The 23,886-nt window shown below is 41.5% G+C and overlaps 2 protein-coding genes across 4 annotated transcripts in view; one reads left to right on the forward strand and one right to left on the reverse strand.

Moving 5' to 3' along the window:
• On the reverse strand, positions 1–23,661 carry iqcc (IQ motif containing C). 2 transcript variants are annotated; one of them, XM_069895083.1, is made up of 5 exons: positions 23,266–23,661; positions 21,126–21,269; positions 9,048–9,417; positions 4,705–4,826; positions 1–1,531 (listed from the first exon to the last, which is right to left on the reverse strand). In XM_069895083.1, the coding sequence occupies exons 1-5, from the start codon at positions 23,305–23,307 to the stop codon at positions 1,490–1,492; spliced, it is 720 nt and encodes a 239-aa protein (XP_069751184.1). In that variant the 5' UTR covers positions 23,308–23,661; the 3' UTR covers positions 1–1,489. The 2 variants fall into 2 exon arrangements, with proteins under 2 accessions (XP_069751184.1, XP_069751185.1); XM_069895084.1 differs by having other exon boundaries at positions 9,186–9,417; positions 23,266–23,658.
• The window catches only part of zbtb8os (zinc finger and BTB domain containing 8 opposite strand), a 17,645-nt gene continuing 17,155 nt past the window's right edge, over positions 23,397–23,886 (forward strand). Inside the window, exon 1 of one of the 2 annotated variants that reach the window (XM_069895085.1) lies at positions 23,397–23,541. In XM_069895085.1, coding sequence (XP_069751186.1) covers positions 23,460–23,541 — 82 coding nt within the window. In that variant the 5' untranslated portion in view covers positions 23,397–23,459. The remainder of the gene's footprint in view (positions 23,542–23,886) is intronic. The other variant, XM_069895086.1, reaches the window with a different exon arrangement.

Below are 23,886 nucleotides of genomic sequence, written 5' to 3' on the forward strand. Positions count from 1 at the left end.
TTTAGGAATGGTGATATTCTTTATTATTTGTAAAAAGAAATTGCATTTGATGGTTGAATGGATATGGAGCTTATTTCTCACAATATGTACAGGTAATGGGCATAAAGAGACATATACTTTTATAAATTTTTCTTATTGAACACCAAAGTTAGTGTAGTGGTTAGCTCAATGCTATTACAGCACCGGCAACCCAGGTTTGAATTTGGCGCTGTCTGAACAAAGTTTGTATGTTCTCCCCGTGACTGCATGCGTTTCCTCTGGGTGCTCCAGTTTTCTACCACATTCCAAAGTCATTACAAGGGTTAGGCCCGAAGACATAAGAGCAAAAATAGGCAATTCAGCCCATCGAGTCTGCCCCGCCATTCAATCATGAGCTGATCCATTTTCCTACTCAGCCCCATTGCCCAGCCTTCTCCCTGTAACCTTGCCCTGGCTAAATCAAGAACTTATCAATCTCAGCCTTAAATACACCCAATGACCTGGGCTCCTCAACCGCCTGTGACAACAAATACCAAGATTTATTATCATCCTCTAGTTAGAAAGTTCATTGGTCATGTGTGTATTTGGGCAACATGGGCTCCTGGGCCAGAAGAGCCTGTTACCATGCTTTATTGCTAAATTAAAATTAAAAAATAAATTATAGGCGCAACAACTGTTCAGGGTATATTCTAAATACCAAAAGGGACCATTAAACAGTATTTTAAAAAGAGCCAAACTACACAATATATATATATTTTAATTAGTGGTCCTTTTTTAACAGTTTGTTCAAGAACAGGTCATTTCATTCTTATGTTTAGGTTTTTTTATAAAATGTGGAGAAGTAAGCACGACAGACACTTAATTATCTTTTATTTCCTTGGGGAAATGCCCAGCTTATTTTCCATATTCACTCTCCTCAGCAATTACAAACTCACTTGTCTTTTTTTTTTACAAATTTTATGTCTCATAGTGTAGAACTCTGACTGGGAGTTTGACAGGATTAATAAAAATCCATGATCTTGAAACAAACTACCTGTAACATAAAAACTCCATAACATATGACAGCAGCTTCAAGGAGGCATTAATTTATCAGCAACATTCTTTAAATCTTTCCTATGTTATTGTTCATCCAGGTAAATCAGTTCCATAGTATCACTGCTGACATCACCAGACAGCTGGAGACTGGATGAAGGAGCATCAAGTATTGGAACCAGGGTGCGAGAGGTTGCAGGAGCGCTGGATACGAATCCACAGACACTCGTAGACTCTGGGCAGAATTCTTTGCTTCTCTTTCTTTGACTGTAAGGGGCGATGTGCAATTTCTATTGATGGCGAATCTTTGTCTACCTCACAGCAGACTAAAGTCAATTTTGTGTAATTTAACACCTATTTTATTACATGACAATAAAGGAATCTTGAATCTTGCATTAGTTTGTTATTAACAACACAAAGCAGTTTTCCTCATCTCCTTTCTAACACTTCTAGCGTTGCCATCAATTCTAAAACCATATCACCGTTCTGGAGGTCCCAACTGTTGCTTCAGCGTCAGATACTGGTGAGTAAAATAAGATCATTAGTGAGTTATTCTAAAAAAATTCATTTAAACAACAACTTGAGTTGAGCCTCTTGTCAGCAATGACTGCCCAGGACTTGGAGCTGCCTATGTCATTGAATGGCTTGTGTATTTTGTTTTACATTTTGCTTCGACATGCGACTATCTGGTTCATCAAGCCAATGCTGGCTCACAGAGCAATGCTACTTCCTCACTAATTTTTTTTCACCGTAGCTTATTCTCCCAACAAGACCACCCTGATTCTATTGCTTATCCAGACTCTCAGGGCAATTTACAGTGGCTGCTTAATTAATCTGTTAACCTTCACGTTTTTCAGGATGTGGGGAAAATGAAGAAAATCCACATTGTAACAGGAAAAACATACAAAGTCCACATAAGCAGCACTTAAAGATATGGACTGACCCCAGGTCACTGGAGCTACAAGTCTAACAGCCATCCCACTGTTCCATAAAAAGTACCAAATTCTCTTTCCTAAAAAGAGGCCAATATTGTGGGACTCGTGTTACCTGATACCCCGGGTACCTGCATGCAGGTCTGGACTGCTTCATTTGTAGTGGAGTTGCAAGTAGACTTGAATATTGTCCTGATATCACCAAATATTCCCATTTCTATCACAATAGAGGGATGGTGACTGATGGATCAATTAAAGATGGTTTGGTCAATGACACTACTGAGGAACTCCTGCAGCGATGCCTTGAGGCTGGGAGGATTGATCCTCAACAATTATTGTCCTTTACACAAGGTGTGATGAAAATCATTGGACATGTTTGCCCTTGATGCCCATTGACTTCAGTTTTACCAGGGCTCTTTGATGCCAGAAACACTGTTTTAATATCAAGCACAATTATTCTCACTTCTCCTCCAAAGTCATTTTTGTTTTGTATTTGGTCCAATGTTGTGATAAAGAGGAAGGAGAGGTAGATGGGAAAGGTTCAAAGAAGAAGTTCACTGACAGGCAAAGACCATGCCATCCATGCAGTCAATGTGAAGGAAAATCCTAAGGGTTTCTACAGGAATATTAAGAGCAAAAGGATAGTAAAGGACAAAATTGGTCCCCTTAAAGATCAGAGAAGTTGGCTTTGTATGGAGCCTAAAGAAATGGGAGAGGTCTTAAATGTTTTTTTTTCCATCAGTATTCACTCAAGAAAAGGGAAGAGCCATGGGAAGTAAGGAAAACAAGCAGTGTGGTAATGGAACAGATTAAAGAAGAGGAAGTGCTAGCTGTCTTAAAGCAAATAAGAGTTGTTAAATCCCCAGGGCCTGTTAAGATATTTCCTTGGACCTTGAGGGTGGCTAGTGTAGAAATTGCATGGGTTCTGGCAGAAATATTCAAATTGTCCTTAGCCACAGGTATGGTCCCAGAGGATTGGAGAGTAGCTCACATTGTTGCATTGTTGAAAAATGGCTGCAAAAGTAAACCTGGAAATTATAGGCCAGTGAGCCTGACTTCAGTAGTAGGTAAATTATTGGAAAGTGATCTAAGAGATCGATATACAATTATTTGGAATAGCCATGGACTGATTAGGGATAGTCAACATGGCTTTCCTCGTGGTAGGTGGTATTTAACCAATCGTACAGAATTTTTCGAGGAGGTCACCAGGAATGTTGACAGAAGGAAAGGCTGTGAATGTTGTTTACGTGAAATCTAGTAAGGCCTTTGACAAGGTCCCACTTTGGAGATAATCAGGAAAGATCAGACGCTAGGTATTTATGGTGAAGTAGTGGATGGGAGAAGCTAAAGAGTAGTAGTGGATGATTGCTTCTCAGACTGGAGGCCTGTGACTAGTGGTGGGCCTCAGGGATCGGTGCTGGGACTATTGCTGTTTGTTGTCTATGTCATGATCTGGATGAAAATGTGGTAAATTGGATCAGCAAGTTTGCAGATGACACTAAGATTGGATTTATTGTGGAGAGCGAAAAAGGTTTTCAAATCTTGCAGAGGGATCTGGACCAGCAGGAAAAATGGGATGAAAAATGGCAGATGGAATTTAATACAAATAAGTATGAGGTGTTGCATTTTGGAAGGATAACCAAGAAAGGGCAAATGGTAAATGGTAGGGCACTGAAGAGTGCAATAGAATAGATGTACCTGGGAAAGGAAATACATAATTCCCTGAAAGTGGCGTCACAGGTGGATAGGGTGTAAAGAGAGCTTTTGACATATTGGCCTTCATAAATCAAAATATTGAGTGCAGGAGTTGGGATGTTATGTTAAAGTTGTATAAGACATTGCTGAGGCCAAATTTGTTGTATTGTGTGCAGTTTTGCTCACCTAATTGCAGGAAAGCTATCAATAAGATAGAAAGAGTACAGAGAAGACTTCTAGGATGTTGCCCAGACTTCAGGAACTGAGTTACAGAGAAAGGTTAAACAGGTTAGGACTTTATTCTCTGGAGCATAGAAGAATGAAGGAAGATTTGATAGAGGTATTTAAAATTCTGAGGGGGATAGACAGAGTAAATGTAGACAGGCTTTTTTCCAATGAGGGTATGTGAGATACAAACCAGAGGACATGGGTTAAGAGTGAAAGGGGAAAAGTTTAGGGGGAACTTCTTCACACACAGAGTGGTGGGAGTATTGTTCGAGCTTCCACCAGAAGTGGTGAATGTGGGCTCAACATTTAAGAGGAATTTTGACAGGTACATGGATGTGAGAGGTATGGAGGGCTATGGACTAGGCAAAAAAAAATGATTCTGCACTGACTAGAAGAGCTGAAGTGTCTTTTTATGTGCTGTAATATTCTATGGACCATGCTACAGGGATAGTCAATTCCTCAGCACCGGATGTCTGGAGATCTTGGGCAGGTACAAGGCTGAAGAAGCTGGGAGATTGGAAAGCATGAGGCCACGGAAAGATATAAAAATAAGTAATTTTCAATGTAGGGAAATGCAAAAGCAAGGATGATGAGTGAACAGAATTTGGGGACATTCAGGACACAGGAAGCAATTTATAGAATGAAAGAGGGCAGCCAGATATGTGTGAAGTCTACAGGTATGAAGATTTTGACAGCAGATGAACTGAGGCAAAGCCAGAATCGGCGGTGGAAATAAGAGCAGCTGTCACACATATTTAGTCCAAAGCTCTTTCAGATGATTAAACACCGATCTTATTGACTGTGTATACTCTCAATCTCATATGAATTTATTACTTACATTTTTACGGCTAGAGATGGCTTGTTTTAGCCAGAGGAGTTCCATTGCAAGGCTATTTCTGTAGTTCTGTAGCTCTTCCTGTGTTGTGGGCATCTCTTTCCTTTGCAATTTACACAAAGCTTCTGCAGATTCAAACATCAACATTCCGTAGAATGATTCATTTTCACCTGCTTCTTGCATCACATTTTCAATGAGAGTTCAAAAGTCAAGTTAGGAAGAAAGATTTGCTCCCATTTTAAAACATATTCTCATGTTTGAAAGGAAATATAGTGCAATCTTCAAAAGTTAAAATTGTTTTAAAGCTGAATCAATCCTTGGGATAGTTAACCTGATCCAAATAGAACTACATTCAAATATACAGATGGATAAGACATGAACATTGATCCGTTTGTCCATTGGACTTTCTCTTCCTGCCACCTCAGCAAAACACCTACCGTAAATATTCATGTATAATGTGACCCCACCATTTTAGAGAGGAAAAATTTTACCCCCATGTATATAACCCCCTTCCACTCACCCACCTGAGTCACGCTAGCGTCTCTCCACTCGCCCGCCTGGCCTACTGAGTTGCGCTGGCGTCTCTCTACTCACCCGCCCGAGTCACGCTGGAGTCTCTCCGCTCGCCCGCCCGACTGAGTGGCGCTGGTATCTCTCCGCTCACCCACCCGGCCTCCTGAGTCATACTTGCGTCTCTCCGCCCACCTGCCTGGCCTCCTGAGTCGCGCTCGAATCTCTCCGCTCGCCCGGCCAGCTGCCTGAGTTGCCCTGCTGACTATCGCTCGCCCGCCTGCCCGAGTCGCGCTGCCGACTACCACTCGCCCGCCCGGAGAAATTTTTTTTAAAATTTTACCCTCGTGTATAATGCGACTCCCCTATTTTTGAGGGGAAGGGGGGAATTTTTTTCACATTATACTCGAATATTTACGGGTAATTCTCTTCATAACATAACAATTACAGCACGGAAACAGGCCATTAGGCCCTTCTAGTCCACACCGAACCAAACACCCCTTTCTAGTCCCACCTCCCTGCACAATGCCCATAACCCTCCATCTTCTTCTCATCCATATACCTGTCCAACCTTTTCTTAAATAATACAATTGACTCCGCCGCCACTATTTCTCCCGGAAGATCATTCCACACAGCTACCACTCTCTGAGTAAAGAAGTTCCCCCTCATGTTACCTCTAAACCTCTGCCCCTCAATTCTTAACTCATGTCCTCTTGTATTAAACTTTCCTCCTCTTAACGGAAATAGTCTATCCACATCCATTCTGTCTATCCCTTTCATAATCTTAAATACTTCTATCAAATCCCCTCTCAACCTTCTACGCTCCAAAGAATAAAGACCCAATCTGTCCAATCTCTCCCCATACTCCAGATGCTTAAACCCAGGCAACATTCTGGTAAACCTTCTCTGCACTCTCTCCACTCTGTTTATATCCTTCCTATAATTAGGCGACCAGAACTGCACACAGAACTCCAAATTAGGCCGCACCAACGTCTTATACAATCTCAACATCACCTCCCAACTCCTATATTCCATGCAATGATTGATAAAGGCCAGCATACTAAAAGCCTTCTTCACCACCCTATTCACGTGAGTTTCTACCTTCAGGGAACGATGTACCTTTACTCCTAAATCTTTCTGCTCTTCTGTATTCCTCAATGCTCTCCCATTTACCACATATGTCCTATTCTGATTCTTCTTACCAAAATGAAGCACCTCACACTTATCAGCATTAAATTCCATCTGCCATTTTTCAGCCCACTTTTCTAAGCAGCCCAAATCACTCTGCAATCCTTGAAAACCTTCTTCATTATCCACTATTCCACCTATCTTAGTATCGTCTGCATATTTACTAATCCAATTCACCACCCCATCATCTAGATCATTAATGTATATAACGAACAACAATGGGCCCAATACAGATCCTTGAGGCACACCACTGGTCACCGGCCTCTAACCTGACAGACAATTATCCACTACCACTCTCTGGCCTCTCCCTTTCAGCCAATGTTCAATCCATTTGACTATCTCAAAATTTATACCTAAAGACTGCACCTTCCTAACTAACCTTCCATGTGGTACCTTATCGAAGGCCTTACTGAAGTCCATATAGACAACATCCACTGCGCTACCCTCATCCACATTCCTAGTCACCTCTTCAAAAAATTCAATCAGATTGGTCAAACATGACCTTCCTCCCACAAATCCATGTTGAGTGCTCCTGATCAGACCCTGTCTATCCAGATGTTTATAAGTACTATCTCTAAGAATTTTCTCCATTAATTTACCTACCACAGACGTCAAACTTACAGGCCGATAGATGCCAGGCTTCCTCCTTGAACCCTTTTTAAATAACGGAACCACATGCGCAATGCGCCAATCCTCCGGCACTATCCCCATATCTAATGACATTTGAAAAATTACCGCCAGAGCCTCTGCTATTTCCTCCTTCATTTCTCTCAATGTCCTGGGGAAGATCCCGTCTGGTCCCGGAGACTTATCCACCTTTATATTCTTCAAAAGCCTTAAAACTACACCTTTTGTAATCTCTATATTCCCCATATTTACCCAATTTGCTTTTTTTATCCCACATCTCCCAATATCCTTCTCCTTAGTGAATACCGAAGAAAAGAAACTGTTCAATATCTCCCCCATTTCTCTAGGTTCCACACACAGTTTTCCACTCTGATTTTCTAAGGGACCAATTTTGTCTCTAGCTTTCCTCTTACCATTAACATATTTGTAGAACTCTTTTGGATTAGTTTTCACCCTGCTTGCCATAGTTTTCTCGTACCTTCTTTTAGCTTTCCTAATTCCTCTCTTAAGATTCCTCTTACATTCAATGTATCTTTCAAACATCTCCTTAACTCCATGCTTCTTATATCTAATGTACGCCTCCCTTTTTCTTCGAACCAAGTTTCCAATATTCCTTGAAAACCACGGCTCTCTCAAACCTTTTGCCCCTCCTTTTAACCTAACAGGAACATAAAGCTTTTGCACTCTCAAAATCTGATCTTTAAAAGACTTCCATCTCTCTACTACATCCTGCCCATAAAACAAATTGTCCCAATGCACACCCTGCAAGTCCTTTTGCATCTCCTCAAATCTAGCTTTTCCCCAATCAAAAACCTCAATCCTTGGCCCTGATTTCTCTCTTTCCATAATGACATTGAAGCTGATGGCATTATGATCACTGGACCCGAAGTGCTCGCCAACACTAACCTCCGTCACTTGACCCATCCCATTTGCCAACAGTAGATCTAACACTGCTCCTTCTCTGGTCGGCACCTCTACATATTGTTGTAAAAAACTATCTTGCACACATTTCACAAACTCTAACCCATCCATTCCTTTCACAGAATGTGTTTCCCAATCTATATGTGGAAAATTAAAATCTCCCATAATTACAACCCTGTGCTTATCACAAATATCTACTATCTCCCTACAGATTTGCTCCTCTAGGTCTCGGTCCCCTCCGGGTGGTCTATAATACACCCCTACAAGTGTAACCTCTCCTTTCCTACTCCTCAGTTCCACCCAAATAGCCTCCGTGGATGTGCCCTCTAATCTATCCTTCCTAGGCACCGCTGTAATATTTTCCCTGACAAGCAATGCAACCCCACCTCCTCTTGCCCCTCCGACTCTATCACACCTAAAACAACGAAACCCAGGGATATTCAGTTGCCAATCACATCCCTCCTGCAACCATGTCTCACTAATCGCTACCACATCATACTTCCAAGTATCAATCCACACCTTCAGCTCATCCACCTTTTTTACAATACTCCTGGCATTAAAATATATGAATTTCAGGGATTTCCCATTTTTTAATCCCTGTTTTCCCTCATCTTTAAGAACAACATTATTTACTTTTCCTGCCAATTGCCCTTCATCTTTTTCCAGAGCATTTCCCTTCTCTATCACCTGCCCATCCATATTCAAAATGACAAATTTTCATTTCCAAACCAAATAACATTAGTGCAAGCAATTAACATTTCAAATTTCTTTTTCACCCTATACATTAAAAATAAAAAGGTCTGCAGGGGCTGTGGTTGTAGTTTTATACATAAAAGTGCTGGAGAAACTCAGCAGGCCCCGCAGTGTTCATAGGAAGCAAAGATACATAACATTTGATCAAGGTATGAGCATAAAGCAGACTTGAATAAAAAGGTAGGGAAGGAGAAAAGAAGGGGCAGGGGGGAGTATAGGCAAGAGGTCGCAGGTGGATATGGGTGGGATGGCAGAAGAGAGAAAAGCTAGAAGTGATAGGAGGAGGGAGTAGTTCTGAATTTATAGCTTCAGCCTGAACACACCATGAAATGTATCTTTCATCTTACTTGTAATGCTGGCACTGGATGTATTCTCCAGCACAGTATTACTGCACATGGACATTACAGTCATAGAATTGTCAGGGTCCTTCCTCTCATCACCCCTTGAATAGGATACTTCCTCTGATTCTACAACTGGAGTCACACCTTCAATCTGGGATTCCTGTCTGTGTAAACTGCCATTGGTATTCAGTGTGTTAGGAAAATCCAGCTGTTTGGGAGTACTTTGCTTGCTGGAGGGCACCCCATTTCCACAAGACTCTTTTTCTGGTTCATCATTTTCAAACAGTAAATAATCAGCACTTTTCTCAGCTTCAGGGCAAAGTGCTTCAGATGCTTTGCTTTTATACATGTTGTTCACACCTTCCATTCCCGCAGTCTGTCAAAAATGAGAGCGAATTCAGTCTCAGATATCACTCAGTAGAAAAATCTTGGAAGGTGTAGTTCTTAAAGATTTTTAGATTATGTAAGAACGATAAACTCTGAATCCACCACACTTATTGCATGTATAACTATGGGTGCAGTAGTTACTGCATGCGGTGTGTCAATATTGCTAACATTCATTCTAATTATTCCTCTATTGCAGTGGTTTTCAAACTTTTTCTTTCCACTCACAAACCATCTTAAGTAATCACTATGCCATAGGTGCACTGCATTTAGTAAGGGATTAGTAAGGGTATGTGAGTGGGGGGAGAAAAGATTGAGTACTACTACTTTAGACCCAATTGTTAATGAAATATTTTGCTTGAAAAAAATGATCATTTGGCCCATTTCCTTTGGAGTTATAAAACCTTGCAAATAACGAGTTAATTAGGTACAATTAAAACAGTGGTTTTCAAACATTTTCTTTCCTCTCACATATCTCTCTAAGTAATCCTTTACTAATCCCTATGGTAAAAAGATTAAATTCTGCTAAAAGGATTCAATTCTGCTGCAACTATATAGGGTGCTGGTGAGGCTGCAGTGTGGAATTCCGGTCTCCACTTGAGAAAGGTTTTGGAGGTGGTGGAGGAGATTCACCAGGTTGATTCTAGAAATGAGGGGTTAGTTTATGAGGAGGGGATGGAGTAGACTGGAATTATTCTCTTTTGGAAGAAAGAGAGGGAATCTAATAGAGACATCCAAGCTTATGAAAGGAATAGATAAGATAGCAGCAAGGAGTTTGTTTACATTTGGCAGGTGAGATCAGAACCAGGGCAAGATTCATGGAAGTAGATTTTAGGAGGGAGTGTTTTGCCCAGAGAGAAAAAAAATCTGTGGAATTCTCCATCCAGGAAAGCAGCAGAGGCTGCCTCAGTAAATATATTTAAAAGACTTAGATTTTTTTAAAATAAGGGAAGTAATGGCAATGGGTAAATAGAGCTGAATCCAGAGGTCAGATAGGCCATGTTTTGAATGGCAGAGCAGACTCAATAGGCCAGACAGCCTCCTCCTTTTCTGATTTCACCTGCACTGGTCCTTATTTGGCCATCATGTCTTTGTTAGCTCTCTGCCAAAGCAACTCTCTAGCTCCACCCTTTGCTCTACAAATTTGCCATTTTTTTCCCACACTTTATGTTCATCCGTTTCCTTCTTTAAGGCCATAATATTCCAATCACAATTGTGTAAAAATTATTTGTCACATCACCTTTAATTCTTTTCCCCCCTTAATTTCATACTTGCAATCTTGACCCCTCCACCCATTATCTACCCTGTCCAGACTCCTCATTGCATTAACTGCAATAAAAATACCCCTTCTGCCTTCTCCTTTCCAAAGAAAGCAATCCCAGGTCCTCCAATCTATTCTTGTAACGGTAGCTCTTCATCCTCAGGATCATTCTCATGATCTATGTCTATTCTCTAACTAATATTGACACATGGCTGCTATAATTGATGACCAGAACTGAAAACAATAGACTGGTTGCGATAGGACCAGTGTTTTATACAGAATCATATGCTTCCATTGATAAAGCCCAGAATTGTCATGCCTTATTAACGGCTTTCTCAACCTGCCCTGCCACCTTCTATGATTTGTGCCCCTGTACTCAAAGGCCTTTTTGAATAGTATGCTTTATTGCATGTTGCCTCTCCTCATTCTTTCTACCAAAATGGATCACCTAACATTTCTCCACATTAAAGTCCACCAGGAACACATCAATTTATTCCACCAGCTTCTTTCTATTCTGTTGCAGTCGACCTTACTGCCAAGTTTGCATCTAATCAGCAACTTCACTAATATTTATTTTATCCAGGATTCCGTGCTTTACAGATTACACTCTTACAAGACCAGATCAATCTCCACGTCAGAGTTGTATAGATGGGTTTCCAGTTAATGCATTTGTTTCAGCATCTCGGGAACCTTACACTGCCCATCCCCCATTCTGTCTGGTACATCCAGAACTGCACTGCAGTGATTAGCCACGGTATCTTGGGAAGGATATTGCCTAGCCTCAGGCTCCAATAAAACAGAAAAGATACTCAATAATACACAGCTTTAATAGAAATGAGGCTTGTAGACAACCATGTTTAAACATCTAATATGTTACTAACATTTTGACAATTGGCTGAATAAACATACTAGTGCGAAGTTTATCAAAGGGAAAAGCAAACTATATTCTTACAGTAGATAATGTGGTAGGGCAGAGGAGTGGCAAACAGATGGGGGAATAGAGCTGAAACATTTGGTGGAAGGAAAACAAAGATGGTAGATTAGAGGCAAGGGAACAAAACGGGCAGGATCTGTAGGGTAAAGTAGCTTGTACTATCACTTTAAATGTTTGAAGTAAAGTGAGAAACTAAGCAGGAAAATGACAAAGGTGCCATGTACCAGCAATGACGAAGTCTTACGATCCAGATAAAGTTACAAGCTAAACATGTTAAAAAGATTAAAATGTTTAGAGGGGATAGGAAAAATTGGAAAGGAAACATGAAGCATGGAAACTACATCTAGACAAGTCAGAGACATCCCAATGTGTAATCAGCAAACAGAATTCACAAGAGGGAAGAGATTTCCAGAGGGCTCACTTAACACGATGACAGATGGCTTGACTGAGATCAGTTGGACATCTTTACAAATGAATCATAGATACCCTTAAAATAAGGTTACTGCAGAAAGAAACCAAATAGATACACATCGCTGAAGCAAAGTCACATGGCAAAATGAATTATCCAATCAGGTGCAAAGTTATATTAGATTTAGGCAAAAGTGCTTCTACAAATTTTAAAGAAAATTGTTCTCAGGAGAATAGGTCTGGTATTGATGTTGTTTAAAAGAAACAAAAGTTGCCTTCATACACTCCAGAAGGCAACAGTCATAATATTTGAAAGATATTTCCTAGTTAGTTAAGTCAGAAAGCCTTTGAAAAAAAAATGCATTCATGTTGCAGGCTTCATAACCTCTGCATGTCGCAAAGGAAATAGTGGCTATACAGTAAGGAGCAGTATGGCAAATTTATCCACAGTAGATCTGACAAACAACAGAGATAAATAATGCAATACACAACCATGCTGAAGAAACTCAGCAGGTCACACAGCATCCATGGGAAGAAAAGGGTAATCAATGATTTGGGCATGGGCCCTTTGCCAGGTATAAGTAAAATAGGCAGGCACCTAAATAAATAACTTGATAGGAGTGACAATGGTTAAGGAATAAATGAAAGCAGGATATTGGGAGAAATCATTTAATCTTTTATCAGCACAAGTTAATTGATTGAGGTTGGGGCATACCAACGACATGGACTAATCTACTTAATGATTTATTCTTTCCTTTACATTATTCACTTGGGTTCATAAGGCAAGAAATGGAAACAGGAGCGGCCTTTTACCCTCCTGAGTTTGCTCTGTCATTTCACTGGGGAGAGTGGGGAGCGAAGACACAGTGGTCCCCCGTGTGGTACTACCGCCCAGTCCTGTTGGCGACGGCTCTGTCCAGGCTTTAAAAGGGCTGTTAAAGGAGGCTGAGGTTGTTTATTTTAAAATCCTGCAATTTCAGGGTCTGGGCCCAAGGTGGCGGCGCCTGTTTGGCAGCAACCATGAGGGGTTGAAGACTCTGGGGGAGCAGCAGACCAGTGCAGTAATGGAGAGAATACTCCCAGCTCCGTTGAGAAAGAGAAGCAGAGAAAATGATCCTGCAGGACAGTGACCATTGCGGTGAACCTGCGAGGGGCTCAGAGGCTGAGGAACCTACACAGACTACCAGCGACTTGCGGTTGGGGGACTCGCATGGGCTGCTGGAGACTGGCTCATGGGAACCAGGTATTGGAGCCGGGATTCAAGAGGGTTCTGAGGGCAAGAAGGGCTCTTGAAAAGCATTGAAGGTTTCCTCCTCGTGTCAGAGATTTGGATCTAGTCTCTGGTTTATGGATAGCCTGAACTGGAGACTTGTGCAGAGGCTGCGGGAGCGCTGGAGGAGAATCCACGGACACTGACTCTGGGGGCCTCTCTTTTGGTTCTCTTTCTCTTACTATAAGGGGTGCTAGGCAATACTAATTGTGAATCTTTATCTGTCTTATGGCAGATGAAAGACAATTTCATGTAATATTGCATTTCAGTTTTATTACATGATAATAAATAGTATCTGATCTGGGGTAATCCTTGACTACCCCAACAGAACTCCAACTGCAATGTTACTAAAGTCCTGCAGCACTGTAGCAAAACTCCCTTCTGAAGGGCTCAGATCCAAAATGTTAACTGCCTTTTGCTTTCTATGGATGCTGCGTAACTTGCTGATTTTCTCCAGCACTTTGGTGTACTGCACTAGAGCCCAGAAACTGCGGATTTATTGTTTACCAGCAGAACTTCCTCACTCCAAGTCATTTGCAATGAAATCCGAAATGTAGTTTGCCTTCTTAAATGCCTGCTATAACTCTTCACAGGCCTCCTGAGATTTATGCAGAGACAGCTGAATCTCCACAGACTCCAACATAAAATATTTAGTTTCATTTAATTAGACTTGACTACTTTACATTGCTTCTTACCAAAGGAATAATCTAACATTTGCCCACATCATATTTCAACTGCCATCTTGTTGCTCATTCATTAAACCTCATGTCCTTTTACTAAGTTGGGATATTCTGTAATAATTTTATAAAACAGGGGCTAGACCACAATTAAGGCATTGTATGCAGTTCTAGGCACTGCATTGGAGTAAGTGCAGACAAGATTCACAAGGAGGTTGCCCGGATTGCAAGACTTTAGTTATGGGGAGAGGATGGAGAGTCTGGAATTATTTTCCCTGGAACCAGAGAAAAATTCAAGATACAGTAAAATCTCCTTTATCCGGCACGTAGGGGATCATGGGTGTCAGATATGTAAATTTTCCGGTTGACTGTGTCTCACTCTTCCAATGCCTAACTATACATCTTCATTAAGAATACACAATTTAAAAGATAAAACAGTGCAAAATGTAATTTGAAAAAAAAAACTTTAATTATGTAAAGGTCACTCTAATCAGCTAATTCCCGTAACTTACATAATTTAAATTTGAACCCCAGTCGCTAGCGCTGTAACAGCATTGCACTAGCCACAACGCTAATCATGTGGAGTTCATAATTAACCTCCTACCTTCACTCTGACAACCTGACTCACCTCTACACCAGTACCTCGGTCAGGGTCTCAGTGCACCTTCCGGTAAATTCGAATCCCAGTCGCTGGTGCTGTAACAGCATTGCGCTAACCATCCCGCTGTCATAATTAATCACCCCCAACTTTCCCCAAAGCTTTACCAATAAACTTAATAATATACCAATAAAAATAAGGACTCTCCCTATCTCTACCTAGTAAGAGGTTCTTATTTTGGGAGAGTCGCCCCACCGGCTCTTCTTCCTGGGTGCTGTCATTTTATTCAAACACAACTTTATTAAAACTTTATTCAAAGAGCTGTTGCAGGCAGGGCACAACCAGGCCCATCTGCACCAAGGGGTTGTGTGTTGCTTTGGAGTACCTTTACTTTTACAATTTTCAACTTTATTTAAAACTTTATTTATCTTAAAATTTATTTTTTATTCATGTCCTTGATGTTTGTCAGTTGTCTGCATTTCCAAATGCAGGATAAAATAAGAGGGATAGGGGTAGACAGATCTTTTTCATATTTCTACGACATCAAAAGCAAGAGGAGAACATTTTAAGGTGAGAGGGAGTAGATTTAAAGTGGTTTCCAGAGGAGGTAGTGAAATCAGGCACAATCACGTGGTTAAGAGACATGACAAGGCATAGAAGAAAAGGGACCTAATGTTCAGTTCAAGTTTTTTGTCACGTGTACAGAGGTGCATGAGAAAGTGTGGTTTGTAAGTCTGGAGAAATTCAGCAGATCAGACAATGTACAGGTATTTTATAGAGCAAAGATATATAACCAATATTTATTATAGCAGTAAAATTACAGTACAAAGTACAGTGGTACAGAGAAAGATCAGTTGGTACAGAGCAAACACAACATGATTTTACTCATGTGAAATAAAATTTTAACAAACAGTGTTAAAAATCCTAAAAGAGTTCGAGTGGAACAATGGGATAGTTAAGAAGTTGTAGAGTGTGTGAGGAGCAGCTCACAAAATATCTTGCAATTGAATGGGAGCAGATGAACCTTAAGTTTGGTATGGACAGAATGGGTCAAAGGGCTCTTTGCTGTACTACCCGAAGACTCAACCTCTTTGTACTCTCCTCACAGCACACTTTCCAAAATTTTTACTTGTGAACGAGTGGGGAAAATAACATCTAACATGAAATGAAAATAGCACCATGTTGGAGGGATGGTATTCTTCTCTCAGTCAGTAACCGATATTGAGTAAATTCTGGAGCTTACCATATAACCGTTTACAACACGGAAACAGGCCATGTCGGCCCTTCAAGTCTGTACCGGTTCCAATAGCTCCTTCGCAAACTCCGGAGGAAGTAGAGGCTTTCTTCATGATGCCTTTGGTGTGCTGGTTCCAGGCGTAGAGGTTTTACTTTAAAATAGCACTACTACCTAGTTGAGATGCAGTCTTTCAAACGTGTCCTGTCTGACTGTTCTAGCTGATCATGAATGACCCAATAAGCAGCAAATTTATTTATTATTCTGGACAGTGTTCAGCTTTCAATCACTAATAGTAGCAGAAGTTCAAGAGTCATTTATAATTGCTGGGCACAAACTAGTTGCCAGATTTGCCTGCAAACGAATAGTATCTAGACCATTAAATAACTAATTGACTGCAAAATATCTTGGAACATTTTAGGAATAAGGCTCAATACCAATTCATCACTCAAAGTATACTGAGACTTTTCACAGTTGCTGATGCATTGACAGTCTGAATTTTAGATTAATGATTCAGAGACATGAGATTGAATTCCCCCTGTGGCAAATGAGGAATTTGAATTCACGTAAATAATTCTAGAGTTATTTAAGAATTGAACTGTGAGACTGGTGTAAAAAAACTATCCAGTTCACTATTGTCCTTTAGGACAGAAAAAATGCCTTCTGTATGCAGTGACTTCGAGCTCACCGGCGTGGTTGAATATTAACTGCCTGCTCAGTTCAGGGGCAATTAGGGATGGATTATAAATATTGACATCAGCAACATCCACAACACATGAACTAAAGGATTTTAGAAGGCTTAAAATTATACTGCCATTGAAGCTTACATGAATTTTAAATTGATTCCCTTATCCAAGTCATTGTGGATCAGTACTTTTTCCTGCAATGTTTATCATATCAGATTTCTGCATTATCCAAATGGATAATAAAAAAAATGCTAGAGAAATTCAGCAAGTCAAACAATGTCCAGGTATTTTATAGAGCAAAGATACATAACCAATGCTTTGGGCTTGAGGCTTTCATCAAAATATAAGCAAAATGTAATCAGGCGCCTGATTTCTTCATGGGGGGAGGTGTCATCTTATTCAAATAGTATCACTCAAAACCAATATTTTAGGTGGAAATTCCGGGGTTGGCCTCCACAGAGTCGTCCTATACAATAGCATATACAGTACAAGAATAGGCCACTTGCGACCCTTCTCCTACCTCACACTCCCTGAAACACAATCCTTGAGGAAGTCAGCAGGTCAAGCATCATCAGTGGGAGAAAGAGAATGGCTAGCGTTCCAGGCAGAAACCCCAGTCCAAATCTGAGATGAACTGATCAGTAGGTATGTAGACAAATTTCAAACAAATCCTTAGATCCCAGCACTGATCCTCATAGAACACCATTGATCACAGACCTTGAGTCAAAAAAACACCCCTATACCACTTCTCCCCACTCTTCTATGAAAAGGAAGGGTGCCTCATATTAAGCTTGAGTACCCTACAACACAATGGTATGAATATTGAATTTTCCAATTTCAAGTAACCCACACCCCCTCCCTTATTTTCTGTTACCTTTTTTCAACAAAAAAAATTAAATTTAGACATACGGCAGGGTAATGAGCCATTTCGGCCCACAAGTTCATGCCACCCATTTACACCCAAATTACCTACACCCTCGGTACGTTTGGAACAGTGGGAGAAAGCCAGAACCCCCAGGGAAAACCCACAAAGACACAGAGAAAATGTACAAACACCTTACAGACCGCAAGGGATGCGAATCCAAGTCTCGATCGCTGGCGCTGTAAAGGTGTTGCGCTAACTGCTACACCAACTGTGCCACCACATGATCTTTTCCATTCCCCTCCCACTCTCCCATCCAGCTACTTCAACCCATGATTTCCCCTCTCCCACACATCCAGTTCTACCTATCACCTCCCAGACTTGACACAACCCTCCTTTACACTTCTAAACCATTCCTCCGTCCTAATGCAGGGTCTCGACCCAAATGGTTGGCACAGCCTTTGGCATTCACAGATGGTGTTTGACCTGTTCAGTTCTTCCAGCAGTGTATTTTTGCTCCTCTATCACTATAACCTCTGGTTTACGGAGTCTGAGTTATACATCACAGAAACAGGCCCTTTAGTCCAACTCTTCCATGATGATAAGGCATTTTTCCAAGCTGAAAACATTTGCCTGCATTTGGCCCATATCCTTCTAAATATCCCTATCCACGCACCTTATGCTGTAATTGTACATTGTCCCTCTGGCAATTTGTTCCATATCCACATCACTATCTGTGAGAGAATTTTGACTCCAAGATCCATTTATATCTTTCTGCTCCCACCTTAAACTTATGCCCTCTAGCAATAGACTCCCTTACCTGGGAAAAAGACTATCACAACATCTTGACTTGGCCTCTCTTGATTTTATATACAAGGTCACCCTGCAGCCTCCTTCACTCCAGGGAAAGAGGTCTCAGTCGATCAAGTCTCTTTCTACTCATATATTCTGGGCCCAGTAACATTCTCGTGAATCTTCTCTGTGCCTTCTCTAGCTTAATTACGTCCTTCCCTATCATATGGCAAGCAGATGTGCACTCATTATTCCAGGAGCTGTCTCACCAATGTCTGTATAGGAGGCATACCACATGCTTTCTCCATCATCATGTCTCCCTGTCACCTCTTTCAGGGTGCTAATATTTGTACCCCTCAGTAATTCCGCTCTACAAAGTGATGCTGACCATCCCAACAAGTCCATATTTTTTCAAATGGAAGCAAATCCTGGTCTCAAAGAATCTTCTCTAATAATTTCCCAAATACTGATGAGAGGCTCACCATCCTATAATTTCCAGGTTCATTTCTGTTGTCCTCCTTATATAGAGGAGCAACATTGGTTATCCTCCAGTCTTCTTGACCTTGCCTGTGGTATGGCAGGTCACAAAGATCTGCTAAAGCCTAGCAATCCCCTTCCTTGTTTCCCTCAGTATCCCCCAATAAATCCTCAGCCTCTGCAGATTTATCCACCTTAATGTTTCCCAATATACAGACTACCTCCTCTTTAATATCAATGTGCCTGAGAATATCAACACATCTCCCTAATCTCATCAACCATGTCCTTATCCTTGGCGAATATCAATACGAAGTATTCATTATGGACTTCAGCCACTTTCTCTGGCTCCACACATTAATTTTCTCCTTTTTCCTTTATTTAACACATTTATATGAGCAATGAAGATGTATTTGAGGTCCTTAAGCATGATCTGATATGGCAGGGGAAGAAGGCAGGTAAAACAGATTGATAGATTTAGAATAGTGGTTTTCAAACTTTTTCTTTCCACTTAAGTACCACCTAAGCCATAAGTGGTCTGTGATTAAAAAGGGATTACTTACTTAAAGTGGTATTTAAGTTGGGGGGGGGGGGGAAGGTTGAGGGTTGAGAACCACTCCTCTAGATCCAATTGTTACAGAAATATTTTGCTTGAAAAAATTGACATTGGCCCGTTTCCTTTGGAGTTATGAAACCATGCACATAACAAGTCAAGTAGGTATGATTGAAATAGTGGTTTTCAAACTTTTTCTTTAAACTCACATGTTACAGAGTATATAGATATATTTTTTGGAGATAAATTGGGAAAGGTTTGTTAGAGTAGGTTACATACAAACACTTTAAAACAGATCTTATTTGAATTACTGGAGCTCTGCTAATGGTAGACATATCAGACCCACAGCCTTTGCAAGAACTTTGGAGAGCTTCACTAATGGATTGTTGTTTACAAAAAGTCAACAGATGAAAGATCTTGTCAGAACCACAGATCGTCTGGAGCTGTTCTAAGAGGGTCATGTGGTTTGGCAAGCAGAGAGAGTCAAACAGGCTTTTTTTCTTTCTGTGAGAAAGAGAGAGAGGGAGATCGAGATCACTTCTACAGTGTAACAGTCAGCAACAGCAGCAGGGACCGGAACAGGATGAGCTGGGAAGCTTGTGGAAAGCCCCATTAGGTTGTGAGTTCTTATTTCAGCTTGCTCAAAGACCTTGTGGTTCATGCAAGAAGAGGACTGGCTGTCTTAAGGTTTCACTTGGAATAAGAGAAACAAAAAGGAACTCTGTGGTGACCTGAAAGAAAGAGGTTATCATCTGGAGAACCATGAGGTGGCAAGTTTAATCAGCAAGACACTGGAATGACTGATTAAAAAGGAATAAGTTGTGGATGTCCTGGAACAACAAATTTCTCTCTGAAAACCGACAAGAACCTTCCTGAGTGGTAACCATTTACCTTTCAAGCACCAAAGCCATGTGAACTTTATAAATGTTAAATTCTGTGCACAGTACAAGAATTGCCTGCAACCAGTGAACTTGGAGAAATGAGAAGTGAGATTGGTCTGTGAACCAAATAACTTTTCTGAACTTACACACACACATTACATACACATGCGCTTAGAATTAGAAGCTAGGTTAGTTAATAGCGATAAATAAAAGTGTGATTCTTTTTTCATGTTTAAAGATAATTAAAAGCAACTTTTGTTTAAGTAACCATTTATCAGTGAATATCTATTGCTGCTGGGTTTTGGGGTCCTCTGGGCTCGTAACACACATACCTCTTTAAATCATTCCTTACTAATCACAGACCACCTTTACCAGAGGGATTATTTTAGGTGGTATGTGAGTAGAAAGAAAAGGTTTGAAAACCACTGATTTAGAGCATGCATTGCAAATCAAAGTCTTAAAGCTCCTTTTATTTTGAAACACATTACAGTGCAACCACTAGTTTTGAGTTTTAGAAGCACTGGTGTTGGATTAGGGATATGGGGTGATGGCACGAAAAGTGGTCTTAAGCAGTTGGGAGAGGGAAAATAGGACATTGGAATTTATTATTAGTACTCCCTGAAGACATTGTTGTAATTTTGAAGTTTATTCAACTTTGCATTATTCTATTTCCAAGTTGATTGTGGAAAATACATGTCAAATAAATTCTAAATATACATGATTTTGTGGTTAAACCGTTGATCTGTGTCCATTTATTGCCATAAAGATAATTAAAGGTAAGTTAACTTGTAAACTAAGGGTACTTTATTCAGGAATGTGTTTATTTTCAGATTGGGCATAGGATTCAGCTTTAGTTTGTAGAAAACCATAGCTCTACAATTTGCATTTCTAGAGAGGTTTCCTACATTGCAAATGATTACAGTTGTTCCTCAAAATCTGCACTAGTCAATATGTCAAGGTGTCTTTTGACTATTCCAAAAAATTACAGTATTCTGACCACCATTCTAAGTATCCATTGCCTGAAAGGTTAATTTTCAATGCAAGTTGCAGATACAAGACACATTACATACCTGATTCTTAAATTTGGGTCTAGGGAACAGTTTTCCATCCCATTTCAACATGTCCATGTCTCCATCAATTTCTTTCACAATACTTTCATAGTCTTGATGCAAACTCTGAAACTTTTTTCTTACCAAGTAACCTCTAACATAGGCCTGAAAAAGGTCAAAGATACTTAAAAAAAATAAAGATAACACAGATGCTTACATGTTAAGTGCAAATATATTCATTTTTCCTTCCTACAAAGTACTTGTGTCACTTAAAAAAAAAATGTAGTCTTGTTAAATAATATTTGACATTGTCACCCAAAGACTGAACTAACAGAAATATTGATACTAATTCAGTAAATTAGTTTCTGGTCAGTGGCCCCAGCATGGAAACAGGTCCTTCAACCCAACTCATCCATGCCGACTAAGTTAGGCCAGTATCACTCTAATCCTTTCCTTACCTTACTAAAAGACATTATAATGTAACAATTGTCCTCTCATCTACCATTTCTGTGAGCAACTCCTTACATATCTGTGTGAAAATGCCCCACAGGCCCCTTTTAAATCTTTTCCCTCACCTTAAATTTATGTCCTCTAGTTTTAGACATCTATGTGAGGCCCTGCCTCAGGAAGGCAGCTAGCTTCATAAAGGACACCAAAGACGCTGATCACAACTTCTTCTCATTGCTACCATTGGGAGTACATTTGTTACATGACAAATGGTGCTGCAGTAGCATGGGATAACCACTACACTAGCCATACCGAGCGTGGCCTCTTCCATTTCTAACATAGTGATGTTCTGGAATTGCATTATCTGAAAGGGTGCTGGAAACCAATTCAATTATATGTGACACAGTTAACACAACACTGTTACAATGCCAGTGACCTGAATTTGAATCTGGTGCCATCTGTAAGGAGTTTGCACACTCTCCCTTCTGTGGTGATAGAGTTCAAGTGATATGCCTGACCAGAGATGAATGCCAAAAAAATGGCTTCACCACAAAGTCGTGAGTTGCTAATAAAATATCAGATATTCCAACACCTGGAACAAGGCAGCCACTGTTCTGGTGGAAGTAAATCCAAGATCTTACACTGTCAAAACAGAGGATGGTCAAATACTGAGGAGGAACGGAAAGAGCCTGCTAACAAGTGACACTGCAAGAACAACAAATTTTATGATGCACTCAAGACAATAAATACCAATTTTGAAATAAAGGCCTCCTACAAATTGGAGGACCACCTTACATTCTGCCAGAGGAGTCTCCAACCACAGTATTAATATTGACTTCTCTAATTGCCATTAACCCCCTCCCCCAGCTTGTTTCCCCACCTTCTTTCACCTCTCTCCCCCCCCCCCCCACCCCCATTTCCAAGAGAGCAACCTTTTTTAGCCCTCTACACCATCACTCTTCAGCTTGCTGAGACCAAATTTGGAGTATTGTGTGCAGTTTTGGACACCCAACTACTGGAAATATATCAATAAGATAGAAAGAGTGCAAAGATTTTCTAGGATGTTGCCTGGACTTCAGGAAGTGAGTGACTGGTAAAGGTTAAACAGGTTAGGACTTCATTCCCTGGAGTGTAGAATGAGGAGAGATTTGATATAGGTCTCTAAAATTATGAGGATGGTAGACAGAATAAATGTTGATAGGCTTTTTCCACTGAGGGTAGGCGAGATACAAACCAGAGGACAAGGGGTAAGAGTGAAGGGGGATAGGTTTAGGGGAAACTTCTTCACAGAGTGTGGAACAGGTTGTCAGCTGAAATGGTAAATGCAGGCTCAGTTTTAACATTCAGGAAGAATTTGGACAGGTCCATGGATGGGAGGGGTATGGAGGTGCAGGTCGGTGGGGCTAGCCAGAAAAAAAATGGATCGGCACAGACTAGAAGGGCCAAAGGCGCCTGTTTCTGTACTATAATTGTTCTATAGGCTTCATTTTTAAAAATACCTCTTCAACTGCAGTAAGAGTTCGGGTGCACAAGTACATCATGCACAGTAAATCATTAAACATTCTCAGCAGGTAGAACCCCGACTGGGCTTTGACTTTACACCCTGGGAAACTTAGGACCATTGCAACCACTGGGTAAAGCAAACCCTAGCTCCACTGAGACCAAACAAATTGTCCACCTGGTAAGAGAACCGAGCATTCATGGGCAAACGAACCTGGAGAACACAGACTTTACCCGTCACTGCTGCCGCCGCCATTTTGAACAGCACGACTTCGATGTGATTGGCAGGAGCAGCGCCCAATGAGAGGCGGTGTGACGTCACTCCGTGCCCGGTGTGCGTGACCTCACTCGGCGACCTGGGCAGTGTTTGACGTCACGCGGCGCCCGGCGAGGGTTTGGTGCGTCGCCATGGATGACCGCGAGTACGATCTGACTGCGGCGCAGAGGGCTGTGAAGGCACGCTACCCGCCTGTGAGCAAGAAGTACGAGTGTGAGTGCGGGCGGCCGGGCGGGGGGAACGGACGGAGGCCGGGCGGGGGGAACGGACGGAGGCCGGGCGGGGGGAACGGACGGAGGCCGGGCGGGGGGAACGGACGGAGGCCGGGCGGGGGGAACGGACGGAGGCCGGGCGGGGGGAACGGACGGAGGCCGGGCGGGGGGAACGGACGGAGGCCGGGCGGGGGGAACGGACGGAGGCCGGGCGGGGGGAACGGACGGAGGCCGGGCGGGGGGAACGGACGGAGGCCGGGCGGGGGGAACGGACGGAGGCCGGGCGGGGGGGTGGGTGGTGGTGGAGGCCAGGAACCCTGGCTGGTGGCTATGGGGCCGGGGCGAC

Source organism: Narcine bancroftii, chromosome 8, assembly GCF_036971445.1.
Source record: "Narcine bancroftii isolate sNarBan1 chromosome 8, sNarBan1.hap1, whole genome shotgun sequence".
NCBI classification, from domain to species: Eukaryota; Metazoa; Chordata; class Chondrichthyes; order Torpediniformes; family Narcinidae; genus Narcine; species Narcine bancroftii.

Bases quoted from the DNA above. Each gene is read 5' to 3' on its own strand.
- iqcc (XM_069895083.1), bottom strand. From the start codon at position 23,307: ATGGCGGCGGCAGCAGTGACGGGTAAAGTCTGTGTTCTCCAG. The intron at 9,418-21,125 runs GTATGTAATGTG...CATTTTTGACAG, and splicing joins GACCCAAATTTAAGAATCAG to ACTGCGGGAATGGAAGGTGT. The intron at 4,827-9,047 runs GTAAGATGAAAG...TTGAATCTGCAG, and splicing joins ATCCAGTGCCAGCATTACAA to AAGCTTTGTGTAAATTGCAA.